Source organism: Rutidosis leptorrhynchoides, chromosome 8 (genome assembly GCF_046630445.1).
Source record: "Rutidosis leptorrhynchoides isolate AG116_Rl617_1_P2 chromosome 8, CSIRO_AGI_Rlap_v1, whole genome shotgun sequence".
NCBI lineage: Eukaryota > Viridiplantae > Streptophyta > Magnoliopsida > Asterales > Asteraceae > Rutidosis > Rutidosis leptorrhynchoides.
The window spans coordinates 357,051,988-357,075,469 of NC_092340.1; the positions used below are offsets into that span (position 1 = coordinate 357,051,988).

Sequence of the window (23,482 nt, forward strand, 5' to 3'; positions counted from 1 at the left end):
TCTAGTTTCATAGAATATCTATGTATATAATACTAAAGATTTTGTAGACTACGGATGAATTTATAGCATATGTCAGGCAAGTCTACAGATGCGTTAAGATATGAATTATCAGGTACACTAAGATATGATTTTTGTCTATACACTATCGATGCACTAATTGCAGCAAGACGTGTCTAGACTTAAGAATGATAAGCAGGCAATTCCCTAAGGATGATAAGTAGATGTTTTCCGACAAGATATGATAAGCAAAACTTTTGACAGGCAGACACGGTCAAAGTCCAGACTCACTAATGTATCCTAACGTCTACCAGCTAGACACACTAATGGGAGACCTGGTTCGCTAAGACCAACGCTCTGATACCAACTGTAGAGACCCGAACTAATCCTCCCGGACGAAGTCTTCAACAGTTGGTCCCATTGCGATGATCGACTCCAAATAGGGTCCTTAATATGAGCTATTGCACAGCGGAAGACTTAATTCGTACCTGAGATTAACATGCTTTAAAAAGTCAACATAAAGTTGGTGAGATATATAGGTTTGATGCTAGCAGCGTTATAACAATGGACCACAAGATTTCATATATAAACATTTAATAAAAATATTCTAAGTGGTTGAGCACTTGGTAACCATACTTAACATTTAATCACGTCGCATATTCCCTTTATTATGAAATCTTACTACACTGTACCAAGTGTAGTCACAAAACGAAGTACTGTGCAACCGTTGAATACTGGTCGTCCAGTCCGGTTGGGGTTGTCAGGCCCGATAGATCTATCAACAGGATTCGCGTTTACAATACCGCTGTAAATAACAGTTACCAAGCTACAGGGAAGTATGCCAGTGGTACAACTCAACGTAGAATATATTTTTCAGTTACTTGTGTCCATAACGTAAAACATAAAATACATGTATTCTCATCCCGAAATATTTAGAGTTTAAAAGTGGGACTATATACTCACCTAATGTATTTTGTAGTAAAAATACATCTAGCACCATTGGTAACTTATAAGGTTGGCCTTCGATTCACGAACCTATGTCATTTAAATATATATTAACATTTACTCGGAATCAAACAGTTTCATGGATTACAAATTAATATATTATATATTAAATTTATATATGTTTATACATTTGAAAATAATTTTTATTTATTATACATTTATATGTATAAATATATATATATATATATATTTAAAAAAATACCTAATTGGTTATTTATGAATATTCATATAAAATTTTAATATAATTAATACACACTTATATATAGTAACATTCATAAGTATAGTTTTATGTATACATAATATTTATTTTGTAAAATAATATTAATAACAGTAATATAAATTTTATTTGTTTATATTGATATCACATAATGATAGTAATACTAATCATAATCCTAATGATAATGATAATAAATTTAATACTTATTGTTTGATAGTAATTTTAATAATAGTTATAATACTTTGTAAAAATTGATATTTATTAATAATTACATTAATTAGAATATGAATAATGATAATGATATTAAGAATGACAATTAATAATTTAAAAAAAAAAATTATACCTTTATTAAGTTCCATAAAAAAATATTTTGCCCACGGTGGGGCTCGAACTCACAACCTCCCGGTCATCAACACCACCCTCTAACCAATACTCCATAACTGTTTTTCTGATTAAACCTCAACTCAAATATACTTAAACCTGTACGTGTTATAAGTATAATCATCTCCTTCATAATTCCATAACAGATCCGTCATTTATCTTAACAACAAGCAAATTTTGAATGCTTAAAATAAACAGAAGAATTCAGATATAATGGTTTGGATTACAGAAAATATATATAAAATAAAAAAATAAAAAAAAAGGCAGCAGGAGCTGCTGCTGCTGCTCGACGAATGCACAAAAGAAAGAAAAAAAAAAATTGTTTTCGAGTTCTAGATCGTTTCAGAAAAAGATCATAACATAGATTGTGTTACAAATATTTCCTATAATCATTATAAATTATCAATTTGACTTCAATTAAAACAAATAATTCGAATTTCATCAAAGAACCAATTTTTGACTTTTTGATTTATAAACTTTAACTTCAGAATTAGAATTCAAGAAAAGGAATTGAAGCTTGAACACTTACATATAGTTTGAACAAGGGTTTCCTAACATGATTGCATTTAAGGATTTTGTAAAACACATGAAAATCGAGTTTTGGCTAAAATTGTTCAAGAACTCCGACGGGTTTTTAAAAAAAAACAAAAATCTGCTTCGTTGATTTGGATTTACAGAACACGAAATTTATGTATGTGATTAGAGTGATTTGTGCAGTGATAAGAATTGATGGATGATTGTTAATGTTTTGGATTCAGTCGACCTTAGCTCACATGTGTACAGATATATTAGAAAGAAGAGTAAAAAGAAACAGATATAAAGAAAAAGAGACTGAGGGGATATATATAAACGTGTTTTTATCTGTCTTTTCTTTTCTTTTTTTTTTCTTTTTTTTTCAGAATAATTAATAATAATAAACATGTTTATAAATATAATATTATTAACCTTGTTAATAATAAATGTATAATACAAATAATACTATAATAACAATAATAATATTAATGATCTTAATAATAATAAAGATATAATTAATTAAATTATTAATAATAATAACTATAAAACTTAAAATGTTATATTAATAATAATTAATAATAATACTAATAATATTCTTAATTCTAGTATTTAATAATCAATAACTAATAATTCAGTATATTAATAACACTGATTATATTAATAGAAATTTTATAAATAACAAATAATATTTCTAATAATGATAATCATAAGATTTATAACACTAATGCCATTAGTATTAGTATTAGTATTAATACTATTATTAGTTACAATAGTATTAATATGATAATAATAATATAACAATATGTATATGTCAAATTTTATATTTATGTCATCATATTATTAATATTGTTATGTATTTTAATAATATAGTAAAAGTAATAATATTACTTCAACAATTTTGTATAAAAAAATAATTACTTATGTAAATTTTAATATTCTGCTAACGTTTATAAATCGTAAAATAGATTTCCTAGTATATTAATCATACCGTTTAATGTGTTGTTAATATTTCACAAATTAACAATCATATATATTCATACATATCTATTTACACAAAATTGTTCGTGAATCGTCAGGCCTAGTCAAAGGGTAACTGATCATCCGAATATAGATTTCAAACTTTCTAGACGCAACATTAGGGTTTTTGCTTATCGTGTCGGAAACATATAGAGATTAGGGTTTAAATTTGATCGGAAATTTCCGGGTCGTTACACCATCTCTCCAATTTCAAATTCTATATCTTTTCTTTTAATGTCAGCGTAGCTCTTTTGTCGACTTTGGGCGGTTTTCAACCGTTGTTGAATTTGGATGATCTTCTCGGTAGTTTCTTGTATAATATCTGGAACCGTAATCTGTCTATCCCCCACTTCACTCCAACAAATCGGAGACCTACACTTTCTACCATAAAGTGCTTCAAACGGCGCCATCTCAATGCTTGAATGGTAGCTGTTGTTGTAGGAAAATTCTGCTAACGGTAGATGTCGATCCCAACTGTTTCCGAAATCAATAACACATGCTCGTAGCATGTCTTCAAGCGTTTGTATCGTCCTTTCGCTCTGCCCATCAGTTTGTGGATGATAGGCAGTACTCATGTCTAGACGAGTTCCTAATGCTTGCTGTAATGTCTGCCAGAATCTTGAAATAAATCTGCCATCCCTATCAGAGATAATAGAGATTGGTATTCCATTCTGGAGACGACTTCCTTCAAATATAGTCGTGCTAACTTCTCCATCTTGTCATCTTCTCTTATTGGCAGAAGGTGTGCTGATTTGGTGAGACGATCAACTATTACCCAAATAGTATCAAAACCACTTGCAGACCTTGGCAATTTAGTGATGAAATCCATGGTAATGTTTTCCCATTTCCATTCTGGGATTTCAGGTTATTGAAGTAGACCTGATGGTTTCTGATGCTCAGCTTTGACCTTAGAACACGTCAAACATTCTCCTACATATTTAGCAACATCGGCTTTCATACCCGGCCACCAAAAATGTTTCTTGAGATCCTTGTACATCTTCCCCGTTCCAGGATGTATTGAGTATCTGGTTTTATGAGCTTCTCTAAGTACCATTTCTCTCATATCTCCAAATTTTGGTACCCAAATCCTTTCAGCCCTATACCGGGTTCCGTCTTCCCGAATATTAAGATGCTTCTCCGATCCTTTGGGTATTTCATCCTTTAAATTTCCTTCTTTTAAAACTCCTTGTTGCGCCTCCTTTATTTGAGTAGTAAGGTTATTATGAATCATTATATTCATAGATTTTACTCGAATGGGTTCTCTGTCCTTCCTGCTCAAGGCATCGGCTACCACATTTGCCTTTCCCGGGTGGTAACGAATCTCAAAGTCGTAATCATTCAATAATTCAATCCACCTACGCTGCCTCATATTCAGTTGTTTCTGATTAAATATGTGTTGAAGACTTTTGTGGTCAGTATATATAATACTTTTGACCCCATATAAGTAGTGCCTCCTAGTCTTTAATGCAAAAACAACCGCGCCTAATTCCAAATCATGCGTCGTATAATTTTGTTCGTGAATCTTCAATTGTCTAGACGCATAAGCAATCACCTTCGTTCGTTGCATTAATACACAACCGAGACCTTGCTTTGAAGCGTCACAATAAATCACAAAATCATCATTCCCTTCAGGCAATGACAATATAGGTGCCGTAGTTAGCTTTTTCTTCAATAATTGAAACGCTTTCTCTTGTTCATCATTCCATTCAAATTTCTTCCCTTTATGCGTTAATGCAGTCAAGGGTTTTGCTATTCTGGAAAAGTCTTGGATGAACCTTCTGTAGTAACCAGCTAGTCCTAAAAACTGGCGTATGTGTTTCGGAGTTTTCGGGGTTTCCCACTTTTCAACAGTTTCTATCTTTGCCGGATCCACCTTAATACCTTCTTTGTTCACTATGTGACCGAGGAAATGAACTTCTTCCAACCAAAATGCACACTTTGAAAACTTAGCGTACAATTCTTCCTTCCTCAATACTTCTAACACCTTTCTCAAATGTTCACCGTGTTCTTGGTCATTCTTTGAGTAAATAAGTATGTCATCAATGAAAACAATGACAAACTTGTCAAGGTATGGTCCACACACTCGGTTCATAAGGTCCATGAACACAGCTGGTGCATTAGTTAAACCAAACGGCATGACCATTAGCTCGTAATGACCGTAACGTGTTCTAAAAGCAGTCTTTGGAATATCATCTTCTTTCACCCGCATTTGATGATACCCGGAACGTAAGTCAATCTTTGAATAAACAGACGAGCCTTGTAGTTGATCAAATAAGTCGTCGATTCTCGGTAGTGGGTAGCGGTTCTTGATGGTAAGTTTGTTCAACTCTCGGTAGTCGATACACAACCTGAATGTACCATCTTTCTTCTTGACAAACAAAACAGGAGCTCCCCACGGTGATGTGCTTGGTCGAATGAAACCATGCTCTAAAAGTTCTTGTAATTGGCTTTGCAGTTCTTTCATCTCGCTGGGTGCGAGTCTGTAAGGAGCACGAGCTATTGGTGCAGCTCCTGGTACAAGATCTATTTGAAATTCAACGGATCGATGTGGGGGTAATCCCGGTAATTCTTTCGGAAATACATCGGGAAATTCTTTTGCGACGGGAACATCATTGATGCTCTTTTCTTCAGTTTGTACTTTCTCGACGTGTGCTAGAACCGCATAGCAACCTTTTCTTATTAGTTTTTGTGCCTTCAAATTACTAATAAGATGTAGCTTCGTGTTGCCCTTTTCTCCGTACACCATTAAGGGTTTTCCTTTTTCTCGTATAATGCGAATTGCATTTTTGTAACAAACGATCTCTGCTTTCACTTCTTTCAACCAGTCCATACCGATTATCACATCAAAACTCCCTAACTCTACTGGTATCAAATCAATCTTAAATGTTTCGCTAACCAGTTTAATTTCTCGATTCCGAAATATATTATCTGCTGAAATTAATTTACCATTTGCTAATTCGAGTAAAAATTTACTATCCAAAGGTGTCAATGGACAACTTAATTTAGCACAAAAATCTCTACTCATATAGCTTCTATCCGCACCCGAATCAAATAAAACGTAAGCAGATTTATTGTCAATAAGAAACGTACCCGTAACAAGCTCCGGGTCTTCCTGTGCCTCTGCCGCATTAATATTGAAAACTCTTCCGCGGCCTTGTCCATTCGTGTTCTCCTGGTTCGGGCAATTTCTAATAATGTGGCCCGGTTTTCCACATTTATAACAAACTACATTGGCATAACTTGCTCCGACACTACTTGCTCCGCCATTACTCGTTCCGACACCATTTGTTCCTTTCGTTCTATTAACCCCTGGTCTGTAGACCTCACACTTCGCCGCTCTATGACCATTTCTTTTACACTTGTTGCAAAATTTGGTGCAGAACCCCGAGTGATACTTTTCACACCTTTGGCATAGCTGCTTCTGATTGTTGTTGTTGTTGAGGTTATTATTGTTGTTGGGATGATTGTTGTAGTTGCTGTTGTTGTTGTTGTTGTTGTTGTTGGGCCGTTTGTTGTAGTTGCGATTGATGTTGCGATTGTTGGAATAATTGTTGCGATTATTGTTGTAATTGCTGTTGTTGTTGTTGTATTGGTGATTCTTATCACCGTTTTCCTCCCACTTTCTTTTGACTTGCTTCACATTGGCCTCTTCAGCAGTCTGTTCTTTAATTCTTTCTTCAATCTGGTTCACGAGTTTGTGAGCCATTCTACATGCCTGTTGTATGGAGGCGGGCTCGTGTGAACTTATATCTTCTTGGATTCTTTCCGGTAATCCTTTCACAAACGCGTCGATCTTCTCTTCCTCATCTTCGAATGCTCCCGGACACAATAGGCACAATTCTGTGAATCGTCTTTCGTACGTGGTAATATCAAATCCTTGGGTTCGTAACCCTCTAAGTTCTGTCTTGAGCTTATTGACCTCGGTTCTGGGACGGTACTTCTCGTTCATCAAGTGCTTGAATGCTGACCACGGTAGTGCGTACGCATCGTCTTGTCCCACTTGCTCTAGATAGGTATTCCACCATGTTAACGCAGAACCTGTGAAGGTATGCATAGCGTACTTTACTTTGTCCTCTTCAGTACACTTACTTATGGCAAACACCGATTCGACCTTCTCGGTCCACCGTTTCAATCCGATCAGTCCTTCGGTTCCATCAAATTCCAAAGGTTTGCAGGCAGTGAATTCTTTGTAGGTGCATCCTACACGATTTCCTGTACTGCTAGATCCAAGGTTATTGTTGGTATGTAGCGCAGCCTGTACTGCGGCTATGTTTGAAGCTAGAAAAGTACGGAATTCCTCTTCATTCATATTCACGGTGTGTCGAGTAGTCGGTGCCATTTCCTTCAAAATAGTCAAATGGAACAAGTTAATCATACAGAATATTAAGAGTAGTTAATAGTATTTCGTAGCATAATATGAACTCATTTATAAAAGCTTTTTCTTCATATTAGCGTTTTATAAGTTTAAATTCGGGTAGTACCTACCTGTTAAGTTCATACTTAGTAGCTAATATACAATTCAACTACTACAATTCTATATGAAAAACTGATTATAATTATATTTCGCGTTCAAACTTTTATACAATATTTTACAAACTTACAATACCACTTATTTTACATAAAGCATGAAATATAGCAGACAATAACTTTGATACAAGATAGTTGTGAAGATAATTCTAGCTAGTTCACAAGTTGTTCAGCAAAGGCAATAAAGACACGTAATTCATACGTCCAGAAACAAGTCATGCATTCTGGTTTTACTAGGACTACTTCCCATCCTTGGTCTTGTGGAACATAACCGTTATGGCCGTTGATAAGACAGCGTGTTGTAACGTCGTCAAAGGGACGAGGGTTACGTAATGTCCAACAGTCCCGTAACAATCTAAAAACCTCATTTCTTACCCCAATTACCGACTCCGTCACTTGTGGAAACGTTTTGTTTAATAGTTGTAGCCCGATGTTCTTGTTCTCACTTTGGTGAGAAGCGAACATTACTAATCCGTAAGCATAACATGCTTCTTTATGTTGCATGTTAGCCGCTTTTTCTAAATCACGAAGTCCAATATTCGGATATATTGAGTCAAAATAATTTCTTAACCCATTGCGTAAAATAGCATTTGGGTTCCCCGCAATATATGCGTCAAAGTAAACACATCGTAACTTATGGATTTCCCAATGTGATATCCCCCATCTTTCGAACGAAAGCCTTTTATAAACCAAGGTATTCTTGGAACGTTCTTCGAATGTCTTACAAACTGATCTCGCCTTAAATAGTTGTGCCGAAGAATTCTGACCAACTCTAGACAAGATTTCATCAATCATGTCTCCGGGTAGGTCTCTTAAAATATTGGGTTGTCTATCCATTTTGTGTTTTTATACTGTAAAATAGACAAGAGTTAAATTCATAAAAAAAAATACTTATTAATACAAGCAATTTTTACATATATCATAAAGCATAAGCACACTATATTACATATATTACACCACACGAATACAACTATCTTATTCCGACTCGCTTGTTTCTTCTTCTTTGGTTTTGGTTCGTTTTTCCAAGTTTCTAGGGATATATGATGTTCCCCTAATACGAGCCGTTATTTTCCACATTGATTTAGAAAAACCTGGTGGTTTAGAGGTTCCCGGGTCATTGTTACAACTTAAGGACTTCGGGGGTTGACGATACATATAAAGTTCATCGGGGTTGGAATTAGATTTCTCTATTTTTATGCCCTTTCCCTTATTATTTTCTTTTGCCTTTTTAAATTCAGTTGGGGTAATTTCTATAACATCATCGGAATTCTCGTCGGAATCCGATTCATCGGAGAATTGGTAATCCTCCCAATATTTTGCTTCCTTAGCGGAAACACCATTGACCATAATTAACCTTGGTCGGTTGGTTGAGGATTTTCTTTTACTTAACCGTTTTATTATTTCCCCCACCGGTTCTATTTCTTCATCCGGTTCCGATTCTTCTTCCGGTTCCGATTCTTCTTCTGGTTCCGACTCTTCTTCCGGTTCCTCTTCGGGAACTTGTGAATCAGTCCACGAATCATTCCAATTTACATTTGACTCTTCATTATTATTAGGTGAGTCAATGGGACTTGTTCTAGAGGTAGACATCTATCACATAATATCAAACGCGTTAAGAGATTAATATATCACATAATATTCACATGTTAAAAATATATAGTTTCCAACAAAATTTGTTAAGCAATCATTTTTCAAGTAAACACGGTCGAAGTCCAGACTCACTAATGCATCCTAACAAACTAGATAAGACACACTAATGCAAAATTCTGGTTCTCTAAGACCAACGCTCGGATACCAACTGAAATGTCCCGTTCTTATTGATTAAAAACGTTCCATATTAATTGATTTCGTTGCGAGGTTTTGACCTCTATATGAGACGTTTTTCAAAGACTGCATTCATTTTAAAACAAACCATAACCTTGATTTTATCAATAAAGGTTTAAAAAGCTTTACGTAGATTATCAAATAATGATAATCTAAAATATCCTGTTTACACACGACCATTACATAATGGTTTGCAATACAAATATGTTACAACAAAATAAGTTTCTTGAATGCAGTTTTTACACAATATCATACAAGCATGGACTCCAAATCTAGTCCTTATTTAAGTATGCGACAGCGGAAGCTCTTAATAATCACCTGAGAATAAACATGCTTAAAACGTCAACAAAAATGTTGGTGAGTTATAGGTTTAACCTATATATATCAAATCATAATAATAGACCACAAGATTTCATATTTCAATACACATCCCATACATAGAGATAAAAATCATTCATATGGTGAACACCTGGTAACCGACATTAACAAGATGCATATATAAGAATATCCCCATCATTCCGGGACACCCTTCGGATATGATATAAATTTCGAAGTACTAAAGCATCCGGTACTTTGGATGGGATTTGTTAGGCCCAATAGATCTATCTTTAGGATTCGATTCAATTAGGGTGTCTGTTCCCTAATTCTTAGATTACCAGACTTAATAAAAATGGGCATATTCGATTTTGATAATTCAACCATAGAATGTAGTTTCACGTACTTATGTCTATTTTGTAAATCATTTATAAAACCTGCATGTATTCTCATCCCAAAAATATTAGATTTTAAAAGTGGGACTATAACTCACTTTCACAGATTTTTACTTCGTCGAGAAGTAAGACTTGGTCACTGTTGATTCACGAACCTATAACAATATATACAAATATATTAAAGTATGTTCAAAATATATTTACAACACTTTTAATATATTTTGATGTTTTAAGTTTATTAAGTCAGCTGTCCTCGTTAGTAACTTACAACTAGTTGTCCACAGTTAGATGTACAGAAATAAATCAATAAATATTATCTTGAATCAATCCACGACCCAGTGTATACGTATCTCAATATTGATCACAACTCAAACTATATATATTTTGGAATCAACCTCAACCCTGTATAGCTAACTCCAACATTCACATATAGAGTGTCTATGGTTGTTCCGAAATATATATAGATGTGTCGACATGATAGGTCGAAACATTGTATACGTGTCTATGGTATCTCAAGATTACATAATATACAATACAAGTTGATTAAGTTATGGTTGGAATAGATTTGTTACCAATTTTCACGTAGCTAAAATGAGAAAAATTATCCAATCTTGTTTTACCCATAACTTCTTCATTTTAAATCCGTTTTGAATGAATCAAATTGCTATGGTTTCATATTGAACTGTATTTTATGAATCTAAACAGAAAAAGTATAGGTTTATAGTCGGAAAAATAAGTTACAAGTCGTTTTTGTAAAGGTAGTCATTTCAGTCGAAAGAACGACGTCTAGATGACCATTTTAGAAAACATACTTCCACTTTGAGTTTAACCAAAATTTTTGGATATAGTTTCATGTTCATAATAAAAATCATTTTCTCAGAATAACAACTTTTAAATCAAAGTTTATCATAGTTTTTAATTAACTAACCCAAAACAGCCCGCGGTGTTACTACGACGGCGTAAATCCGGTTTTACGGTGTTTTTCGTGTTTCCAGGTTTTAAATCATTAAGTTAGCATATCAAATAGATATAGAACATGTGTTTAGTTAATTTTAAAAGTCAAGTTAGAAGGATTAACTTTTGTTTGCGAACAAGTTTAGAATTAACTAAACTATGTTCTAGTGATTACGAGTTTAAACCTTCGAATAAGATAGTTTTATATATATGAATCGAATGATGTTATGAACATCATTACTACCTCAAGTTTAGTAGGTAAACCTACTGGAAGTGACAAGAAATGATCTAGCTTCAAAGGATCTTGGATGACTTGAAAGTTCTTGAAGTAGGATCATGACACAAAAACAAGTTCAAGTAAGATTTTTGCTCGAATTAAGATAGTTTATAGTTATAGAAATTGAATCAAAGTTTGAATATGAATATTACCTTGAATAAGAAAGATAACCTACTGTATATAACAAAGGTTTCTTGATCTTAGATGATTACTTGGAATGGATTAGAAAGCTTGGAAGTAAATTAGTAAACTTGAAGGGATTTTTGAAGTATTCTTGAAGTGTTCTTCCTATGATGATTATAGCTTGATTCTTGAAGTGATTTTTGATGAAGATGATGATTAACTACTGGAAAAATACGTTCATAATAGTGTGGGTGTGTTGAGAGAGAATTAGAAAGAGAATTGGAAGTGAAATGGAGTGAATGATGAGTGTTAATTGGTGAGTGGTGAGTGGGGTTAAAAGGAGTTCTAGTTAGTTGACTAGCTCATGGTAGAAGTTAAAATTGATTAGTCATACATGACATAATCAAGAGTGGAATCCCATGCTAGTTCCTATTGGTATATACCCATAGTAAGTACTTTTTGAAGCTGTGTATAATACGGGTAAGAATACGACTAGAATTCTTGATGAAAGAAAAGAATGGGAAAGTAACTGTAACCATTTTCGTTAAGTATGAGTGTTTTGATATATGTCTTGAAGTCTTCCAAAAGTATTTTAATACATCTAAATACACTACATGTATATACATTTTAACGGAGTCGTTAAGTCATCGTTAGTCGTTACATGTAAGTGTTGTTTTGAAACCTTTAAGTTAACGATCTCAATTAATATTGTTAACCCATTGTTTATTATATCTAATGAGATGTTAAATTATTATATTATCATGATATTATGATATATTAATATATCTTAATATGATATATATACATTTAAATATCGTTACAACGATAATCGTTACATATATGTCTCGTTTCGAAATCCTTAAGTTAGTAGTCTTGTTTATATGTATATAACTCATTGTTAATATACTTATGGAGATACTTACTTATCATAATCTCATGTTAACCATATGTATATCCATATATATATCATCATGTCGTTTTTACAAGTTTTAACGTTCGTGAATCGCCAGTCAACTTGGGTGGTCAATTGTCTATATGAAACATATTTCAATTAATCAAGTCTTAACAAGTTTGATTGCTTAACATGTTGGAAACATTTAATCATGTAAATATCAATCTCAATTAATATATATCAACATGGAAAAGTTCGGGTCACTACAAATAACATGATTGAAAATGATTGTCGTGTGAAGTACTTTTGTGCACCTACATTACTAGGCTCACGTGCAAGCCTGCCACGTTTTGTTATAAAACAATTGAGCTACTTGTTGGACTCGTACCCATTTTGTTGATTGCTTATTTGCCGCAGCTGTAACAAGTTGATTTTTTTTCCCGCAAAATAATAGAAAATATATTTGTCTTCTTTCTTTCGATAATGTACCTCAATAGGTTAGGAAATCCCATACTTTCAGTGACATACCTAGATAGGTTGGGAAATTCCATTTCGATAGTTAGGTAACTGTAGGAGCTATTCGGATCTTCAGATCGATGTTCTAGCGAATCGTTGACTTTCGGGTGTCGATTTAGTCGAACCGGACCGTGTAGATCGGATTAGATCGATGCCTAGAGTCGTTATTCGACTTGGGTGGGTTTTTCGGAACTGTTGTGGTAGAGAGAAAACACCAGGAAGGGTTTTAGGGTTATGGAGCGATTAGCCTTAAACTGAAGAGCTAAACCTCCTTACATACTCACATGGGTTCTGGCCCGTTGGACTTGTCGGCCCAGACCCGTCTGTCTTGATTTAGCGTCAGTTGATTCGAACTCGGGACTTATATGCACCAACATATTGAGCACAAATATTCTTTTATTACTTGTTCATTAGTGTCCGACATTTTAAATTAGTTAGGATTAAATTCAAGATTAATGAAATTTCCGATTAATGACACACGGTCGATTGTCTTAGTCACACGGTCGATTGTATGAGACACACGGTCGATTATATGATTAACACGGTCGATTGTCTGACAAAATTTGGGCAGCACTTCGTTACTCAATAAGCCTTTGGTATTACAAACTCACACGGCCGACTTTTATCCCCCTCGGTCGATTGTATAGCTCACACGGTTGAGTGACTGAACTCACACGGCCGATTGACTTAAGGAAACTCACACGGTTAAACTGAAAGATACACGGTCGGTTTACTACCTCAATCGGTCGATCTAAGGACTCACACGGTCGGTTGTCAAGACACACACGGCCGAGTGTGTTCTTGACAGATGCAGGTCGGCTATTAGGGTTTTCTAGACCAAAATCGATTTTACTATCGATTTTTGATGAAAAACACTAAATCAAAACGTAGAGAACAATGGAAAAGACTCCAGAAACACCTTTTGACAACAAAAACACCAACTATAACGTAGAAAAAGAGATTAAATGATTAAAACACAAAAAAAAACAAAAAACACTCACTTTTTGACCCAAAAACGATTTTGATCAAGCAAAACCAGAGACTCCAGCTCTGATACCACTTTGTTGGAGCTATTTGGATCTTGGGATCGAAGGTTTTCGTCAATCGTTGACGTTGGGGATCGAATGAGTCGAACCGGATCGTTTTGGATCGGATTAGAACGATGCCCTAGAGTCTTGATTCGACTTGGTGGGTTTTTGGGATCACAGGGATGAGAGGAACGATCTGTAAAGGGACTAGGGTTGAGAGGAAATGAGCATCAGATACAAATGTGCATCATCGTCTCTATTTATACTAATCGGGCTTTCTTTTATGTTGGTTGATTAAAACTTGGGCCTTAATATGCACCAACAGATAGTAAGATCAATTTTACAACGTAACAAAAACAACAAACTTATAGAGTACTACATCTTAGTTTCTGAATGGAGGAAGTTTAGTTGTTGGGATGAAGGGTAGAAGATGACTGCAAATGGCCCACTTGCCTTATTTAGTCAATATGTAGATAATTGACCCCTTTTATTATACATGAACCTTCACAATGGATCCTTTTTTTTTTTTTTTTTTTTTGTAAAATCCTAACTATACACCCCAACTGTAATAAGAGCTCGCCAAATTATAAAGAAAATATTTGTTTTAACTTTAAATATGCCCTACTTATCTAGTTTGGTAAAATCTAATTGTGTCTATTATTATGGAAAGAGTTAATTACATTGATGGACCATGTGGTCTTGGTTAAATTACATTGCTAGTCTCTAACTCTTAAAAATTATATGCTTCGTCTCTGTATTTTTAGTCCAAACGGCGGTGGTTCCTGTAATCTTGGTTAAATTACGTCGCTAGTCCCTAACTCTTGAAAATTATATGCTTCGTCCCTGTGATTTTAATTATATATACTAGATAATTAGTTTTGTTTTTTATAACTATTCATTTTTGTTTTATGTTTTTATTTCTTTTTCTTTATAAAAATATTATTGCTTTTTTTACAGATTATATTATTTCAAGTTTTTTATAAATTTTAGTAAGTATACATGTATTTTTTAGTTTTTATTTAATAAACGATTTACGTCGATATGCGAATTGTATTGTAATTATATATATAGTGAAAATATTTTCCGCAGCTATGCGTAACTCACACACACATATTATTGAGATGGTAGGGGTCAGCCCTCCCAAATATTTCGGTTGCAGTCACTAATTTAGGGCTTATTTACTTTTAGCTTATTGAAATTAATGGGCTGAAATGATTAATCGGTCACCCAACATGGGTGTTTACTTATGACTTAAATATTAATACAAACTATATACATGCATTATTCGGTAAGGCAAGAAAGTGATGTGCTCCCCATATTGCTGACCTTTTTACCACTGTAACCTCAACTTTCTATATTATATTAATATTAATTAATTAACTATATTAAATGGTGAGGTGATGTTTCCTTATTTTTATAAACGAATTCTATTTATATAGTGGATAGTATAAATAAACATAATATAATATACTTCAACTCGTTTATTATATTTCAAATTAACAATTAATTAATTGTTTTCATTAAGAGTAAGATAGTCATTTGGTTTTATTAAGATTGTTATTTGGTAGAACAAGTAAACAACAATTACTGAGTAATAATTTACTCCATAAAACTATCTATATCCATATAGTCACATATACCCATGTAGCAACTTAATGAAAAAAAAAGTAAACAGACATTTACATGAACAATAGTATTACTTAAGTGGTTTTAAAAGTATGCTTTAAGTATGTAGTTGCAAGATATACTATTTTTCTCTACATATTTATTTTTCTTTCCCTTTCCCTTTCCATATTAATATTATTTTTCTTCCTCGCGCTATTTTTTTAATTATTCGGTTGTCTACAATATTTTACAATTACCTATTTTTCATTTATTTAGACTCTTTAATACTCCTTCCATCTTATTCCAATAGTCCTCGTTTTACTTTTCTAGTCTTTTTTACCAACTTTGACTTAAAATATCTTTCTTTATTTGTGTTATATATTATTTAGTAAAATGTACATATAAATGAAAACACGTTTAAAGCTCAATACATTCATATAAATATCATCACATAATACATAACACAAACAAATATATTATAAATCAAAGTTTGTAAAAAAAAAAAAAAAAAAAAAAAAAAAAAACTTAAAAAATCAAACGTGGACTATTGGAATGAGACAGGGGGAGTATAGAGTAATATAATATTTGATGACCTCCTTTTGTTTATAAAAATTTACTCGTTTTTTCACCGAAAAAAATATAATATATAATATTCAAATATTTATATTTAACTACTTATTGATATATAGGAATATTCTAATGAATTTAACCTTTAAGTTGAGATCAAAAGGACCAATCAGAGTGCAACATGTGGCGCGACAATCACATGTGACTGGAAAAAAAATTCAAATTTTTTTTTTCGATTTTTATTCAATCACATGTGATTGGATTTGACATGCAGTAAATCACATGTGATTCCGAATGTCAATCACATGTGATTGTAAAACTCAGTCACATGTGATTCTGCATGTCAAATCCAATCACATGTAATTGAAAAAAAATTAAAAAAAAAAGAATTTTTCTTTTTTCCTTTTCAATCACATGTGATTGAAAAAAAATTAAAAAAAAGAATTTTTCTTTTTTCCTTTTCAATCACATGTGATTGTCGCGCTACATGTCGCACTCTTATTGATCCCTTGAATTTCAAGGAAATTGTCGGATTCACATGATTACAACTCGATTGATATTGATATAATAATGAATTGACGATAATCTATAGCTATATAAACAAGAGCTTAAAATAGCATACATGTCATTAGCACCTTATTAATAGGATATTATGCCATGTGAATTTTACAGATGTCAGAGAGTTCAAATCGGATCATGGAGATAAGCACTAGGCAGTTTTTACTTTGCTATTTTGTAGGGAGTTCACGTTTGTAAATTGATTTAGTATTAAAAGTGATTTTTAGTTTTTTTTCCTGTATTAAAAAGGATCATTTATTATTTCATTATTGTGCATCAATACTCATGTCTATTATTCCCTTATTTTGCCATCTGCTACTGTTGCTATTTGGTCAATAATATTGTTGCAAGGCCGCTTGTTTTGTCATTGGTTTAACATATCTCGGAACGATACATAATCGTCATTTACTTTCATATACCACTAACAATACATATTCAATTGTATGATGTTATTCATATGTATATTGTTGGTGAATTCAAGGGTCCTTATAAAATCTCAAAACTATATAATATTAGTTGAATGATGAAAATTTGAGTAATGTATATAATATTTTCTTGGTAATTGGTAAATTATCATTATTAAAATGATAAGCTCATCTCATCATAGAATATAAATTATTTATCTATATATGACGATTTGTGAGCAGTCGTGCAACGCACGGGCTCAAAAACTAGTAACATATACATGTAAATTATTAAACAATACAATATTTTAAATCGTATGTTTGAAATATGTTACTGGTCCCTCCAAAAATTATGTTCATGAACTCTACAGTAATTCTCCCCGTTCACACTACATCTAACATCTACTTCGGAGATCTTTTTTCTTCTTCTTCATAGATCATCTCCGGCGGGCGCAAACGCCGGTAGATCTTTATTCGGTGATCTCTGGCGGGCATAAACGCCTAACACCATGGTGGGCAACACTCGATTTGTACCTCTAAAAGATGGGTGGAAAACCAAGACTAGACGCAGCAAAAAACATTCTTATCGAAAACTTGACATCAATTTTCAGAAACGATCGGAGAACGAGTATCAATCGTTCTATGTTACTAATTTTCCGGAACATGCCGATGTTCCGGCCTTATGGAAGGTGTTTGATGGCTATGGTCTCCTGGTAGACGTTTTCATAGCGAAGAAGAGAGCAAAATCCGGTAAACGATTTGGCTTCATTAGATTCATGGGAGTTAAGCATGTGCTTGGTATGGAAAATAGGCTTGCAGACGTATGGATGGGGAACTTTCACCTCTACGTGCAAGCTTCTAAATCTGACAGCTCAAAAATTACCAAGTACGTTCCAAAGCGGGTTACACCGGTTGTGGGTTGTAATGCAGATACGACACCAAAAGTTGTTAACGAGAACGCTATTCCTAAGATTCTCAAGAATCCAGAAAAAAAGAAGGTGGATATAGTAGACGAGAACTCTTATGTGTCCAAGGCGTCGGGTTCTGATTCTAATGCTAGACAAATGAAATTCACTTTTGACGACTGTGATCTCGTGACGGTCAAAGAAGATGACCACTTACTCATGGTTAAGGTAAAAGATTTTACTACACTCTACTCGATTTATCGTCTTTGTTTAGCCGAGGGTTTTAGTGATTTTAAGATTCAATATGTGGGTGGATATTGGATTTGGTTGCAATTTACTTCGGCCGCCAGTCTTACTGCCTTCAAATGCAATTTTAACTTGATGTCCCTATTCGCTTATGTAAAAGAAGCAACGGATGGGTTCATTGTTGATGAGCGCATTATATGGGTTGAAATCTCGGGGTTACCTACATGTGCTTGGGGGTCTAACGCGTTCAAAAAGGTTGCATCATGTGTAGGACGTTTTCTTTTTTTTGAAGCAAATTGCAATCTGCCATTGTCAGTGGGTCGTGCATGTGTTGCTACACATGACAAAAAAGTTATCTCCAGGTCTGAGGTATTCGACATTAATGGGGTTGACGTGGAGGTTCAATTCAAAGAAGTTGGTACGTGGACGTTCAACATTGATACAACGTTAGACGTTTCTAATGAGAAATCGGTTGAATCAGAGAAGGAGGACTTGTTTAGTGTTAATTCAGATTCAGATTCGATACATAATTCTGACCCGTTTCAAGAATTCGCTGGGGTCAACATTAGAGAACAATCTGTCGATAATGTCTCGGTTAATAATGATGGTGATGGCACGCAATCAGATTCACAGCATCCTGTTGCTACTAAACCTATTCGGTGTAATAGTTTTAGTTATACTTGCCCTCCTGGATTTACTACCCTACATGATGAGTGTCAAAATTATGTAGAGTCTGGAACATCAGTTGACTGTTTGAATCAACAGATTTATGGTAGTGCGTTTAATAATGAGTTTGACGATTTAGCGGAGGTAGGAGATATGCTTGGTTATAATTTAAAAAGATGTGGTTTAGTTGTGGATCGTGCTCATACTACTAGTTTCCAATGAAGGTTATTTCTGTTAATAGTTGCGGGTCGAAACTATTCCATAAAAGGATATGGTTACGCGAGTTATGTCTTTCTTTTAATGTTCAATTCCTCGGGCTTCAAGAATCAAAGATGACTCGGCTTCGAATTGCTCGTTTACGTTCTATTTGGGGCAATCATAATTTTGATTTTGCGTTAAGTTTGGCTCGTGGTTTCTCAGGTGGTATTATCTCCTTATGGGATCCTAATGCATTCGTTAGAAGTGCCATATGGACCGATGATCATTTTGTCATTGTTAAGGGTTTATGGATTCGAGAACACATTGAAGTGTTTATGGTGAATGTCTACGCCCCACAACATTTAAATGATAAAATTCTTTTGTGGAACAAGTTAACAGAATTTATGTCTTCGAATGTTGGGGAGTACATTTTTTTCGGTGATTGGAACGCGGTTAGATATGAAGCGGAACGAAATGGCACCGTTTTCTGTCCTTTAGATGCAAGTGCTTTTAATCATTTTATTGACTCAAATGCTCTCTATGAAGTTCCTCTAGGTGGTCTTCAATTCACTTGGAGAAATAAATCAGGTACTCAGTTTAGTAAACTTGATAGATTTCTTATTACTAATAATGTTCTTGAAGGTGTAACCGATCTAAAAGGTGAAGTCATGGCTCGCGGCTTATCCGATCATTCTCCCATTTCGTTAATGCAAGATAAAGTTGATTTTGGTCCGACATATTTTAAAGTGTTTGATTCATGGTTCGAAAGGCGTGACTTCGATGATGTCGTTAAGAACGGATGGGCTGAATTTTCATCTGTTTCGAATCTTAATGTTGTTTCTAAGATGAGGATGTTGAAACAAAAGTTAAAGGCATGGATTATTTCTTCTAGATCCTTCGAAGCAACTCGTCTTAAGGTTATTTCGGATCAAATTCAGGCCCTTGATGTTACCATTGACGCTGGTAGTGCTAGTTCTGATTCTGTGGAACTAAGGAATTGTCTGTTTAAAGAAAAAGTTGATATTTCCCATTTTCTTTCCCTCGATTCTCTCCAGAAAGCAAATGTTAAATGGGATGTTGAGGGAGACGAAAACTCCAAGTTTTTTCATCGGATGCTAAAGTTAAAACGTCGTCAACAACACATTCAGGGTTTAATGGTGGACGGTAATTGGATTGCAGACCCAACGTCGATTAAAAATTTGTTTCATGACTTTTTTAAACAGAAATTTGGCTCGTGTGGTTCCGAGGCTGTTTTTAACTCGATTCAACCTCATTATATTCTCACACCCGAAGACGTTAATTTTTTAGAACAATCCTTTGATGATGAGGAAATCAAACGTGCAGTTTGGGATTGTGGTAGTTCTAAAGCCCCTGGACCAGATGGGTTTTCGTTTCGGTTCATCAAACATTTTTGGGACATCTTGAATCATGATATTTGTCAAGGCATCCGTGAGTTTTTCTTGACATCAATTATGCCATCGGGGGCGAATTCCGCCTTTTTATCTTTAATTCCGAAAGTGTGCAACCCGATTACTTTCAATGATTTTCGACCGATCTCACTTGTCGGCTTCTTTTATAAAATTGTAACGAAACTCCTCTCTATTCGTCTTGCACACGTGATCGATAAGATAATTAGCCCAGTTCAATCGGCGTTCATAGCGGGTCGTCAGATTCTTGACGGTCCGTTAATGCTAAGTGAGATTATGTCTTGGTACAAAAAATCGAATAGAAAGATGTTACTCCTTAAAGTTGACTTCGAAAAGGCGTACGATTCAGTGAACTGGGATTACCTCATGTTCATGCTCTCTTCTTTAGGTTTCGGTCCTACTTGGTGCGGTTGGATCATCGGTTGCTTGAATACGGCTAGAACGTCCGTGCTTGTTAATGGTTCTCCGACTTGTGAATTCCCGATTAAAAGAGGTTTAAGGCAAGGTGATCCTCTTAGCCCGTTTCTTTTCATCATCGTTATGGAAGGTTTACATCTAGCTCTGCATCGGGCCATGGAGGTTAATTATATTCGTGGTATTAGAGTGGGTTCTAGTGATGTCCGTTTATCACACTTCTTATACGCAGACGACGTCATTATTTTCTCTGAATGGGGTAGTCGTGAACTTAATCACATACTTTGTATTCTCAAGGTATTTTACTTAGTTTCGGGTTTAAGGATTAATATTTCTAAATCTCACATTTTCGGTGTTGGTGTCGTTGATAGCGAAGTTAACGCTTTTGCGAGTATTGCAGGCTGCCGTACGGGCTCTTTTCCCACTAATTATTTGGGTATTCCTATAGGTAATAACATGAAGTTAGTGGCTAAATGGGACTCGTTGGTTGAGAAATTCCGCTCAAAACTATCCACTTGGAAGGCTTCTTTGATTTCGGCAGGTGGTAGACTTACGCTCTTAAAATCGGTTATGGGAAGTCTCGGGATTTACTTTATGTCCGTTTTCAAATGTCCGGAAATGATTTTCAAACGGCTCGAATCGATACGCTCAAGATTTTTTTGGGGCGGTAATAACTCAACAAAAAAAATGGCATGGGTGAAATGGAATACAATTTTATCTTCTTTCGCTAATGGAGGGTTAAATGTTGGAAGTTTAAAAGCATTTAATCTTGCGTTAATCTTGAAGTGGCGTTGGCGATATTTGTTTAAACCGGATGATTTTTGGGTTTCAATCGTTAAGGCCATTCATGGAGATGTTTTTGAGCGTACGACTGTTAATGGTTCTTGGTCGAACATCGTGGATACTTGCTCTAAAGTTATTTCAGATAATTTGTTACCTGCAAACTACATTCGTTTGGAAATTGGAAATGGTCAAAAAGTGAGATTCTGGCACGATTTATGGACCGGGAGCACGAGTCTCGCTACACGTTATAATAGGTTATTTCATCTCGATACGAACCAGAATGATGTTGTTGCTAATAAGTTGGTTAATGGGTCGTGGCAATGGGTTTGGGCTAGAGAGAACATTGGCAGTCGTAACTCATCTCGGCTAGATGGTCTACGGAACGAAATTCAAAACGTTTCTCTTTCTGACCGAGATGATTCGTGGCGTTTCGACATCAGTTCGGATGGCCTTTTTTCAGTTAATATTGCGAGAAAGGCCATGGATTTGGTTTTGCTTTCTTCCACAAACATCCCGACAGTTTGGTACAAGTTCATACCTCGAAAGGTTAACATTTTCTTATGGCGATTTCGTATTGACTCTTTACCTCTACGTTGGAATCTATCCGCGAAAGGTCTCGAATTAAACTCGATCGTCTGTCCCGTTTGCAATAATGGTATAGAGATGAGGTCTCATTTGTTCTTCGGCTGCAGCTTAGCTTCGGAGTTATGGCATAAAGTTCGAGTTTGGTTGGACTGTAATATGCCCTTTTTCTATTCGTGGGTCGAAGTAGTTAGTTGGATCGAGAGCTTGAGTTCGACTTCAAGTTCTAAACATAAGATCGTCGCGGTTACGGCTACTCTTTTATGGGTCATTTGGAGATTTAGAAACGGTATTGTTTTTAATGAGCATATTAGTAGAAATAGTCTTTTTGATGTTACTAGATTATTTTCTTTTCGTTGGCTTAAGAATAGAGGCCATGTTGTTTCTAATTGGAACACATGGTTGTCTTTTCCTTTGTAATTTTTCCTTTAGCGTCTTGCTGAGGAACGTTGTTTGGTTATATATTATTTTGGCCGTTAAAAAAAAAAATGAACTCTACTTTTATCAAGTTATACCTGTTTCACTTATAATTGATGAGTGTATCAGAAGCCTAACAACAGTGTAACTTTGAAGATATTTATGTGAGCATACATCATTATGTTCCTAATAAACTCGATTAGGTAAAACACACAATATGCGTGGCCTTATTAATTTATAATGTAGCCTGTCAATAGACACATCATTTGATTGCTAAGTTATTCGTATATGTATCTATTTATCTATCTATCTATAGTTAATATTAAAATTCTATAATGATGATGTCATTATTAGACTAATTCATTTGTTTAGAAAAATAAAAAAGAAAAAGAAAAAAAATCTAAACATGGTGGGTGATGTCATTAATCTAAATAATAAATTAAATCTTGTTAATTATTTAATTATTATTAAATCTTATTAATAATTATTTTAATTATTAAAATTAAATAATTTTGAATTATTTTAATTAATTATTTTGAATTGAGTACGAAAAGGTATAAAAGCTAGACAGACGGAAACCAATTCTAAATTTATATTTTAATTTACACTTTTAAAATAAAATGACAACCAATATTATATCTTAAGATTGGATGTAGATTTTTTAATATGCATTTTAGGTGTTTGATGAAATGTTCAGCTGACGAGTTTTTTAGTCGGACTCTGTGGTTC

At 34.3% G+C, this 23,482-nt stretch overlaps 1 protein-coding gene across 1 annotated transcript; it reads left to right on the top strand.

Annotated features, from left to right (window-relative positions):
- Positions 1-21,818: 21,818 nt before the first annotated feature.
- LOC139864655 (uncharacterized) lies at positions 21,819-22,756 on the top strand. The gene is made up of 2 exons (XM_071853232.1): positions 21,819-21,941; positions 22,034-22,756. The coding sequence occupies exons 1-2, from the start codon at positions 21,819-21,821 to the stop codon at positions 22,754-22,756; spliced, it is 846 nt and encodes a 281-aa protein (XP_071709333.1).
- The last annotated feature ends 726 nt before the right edge of the window (positions 22,757-23,482 follow it).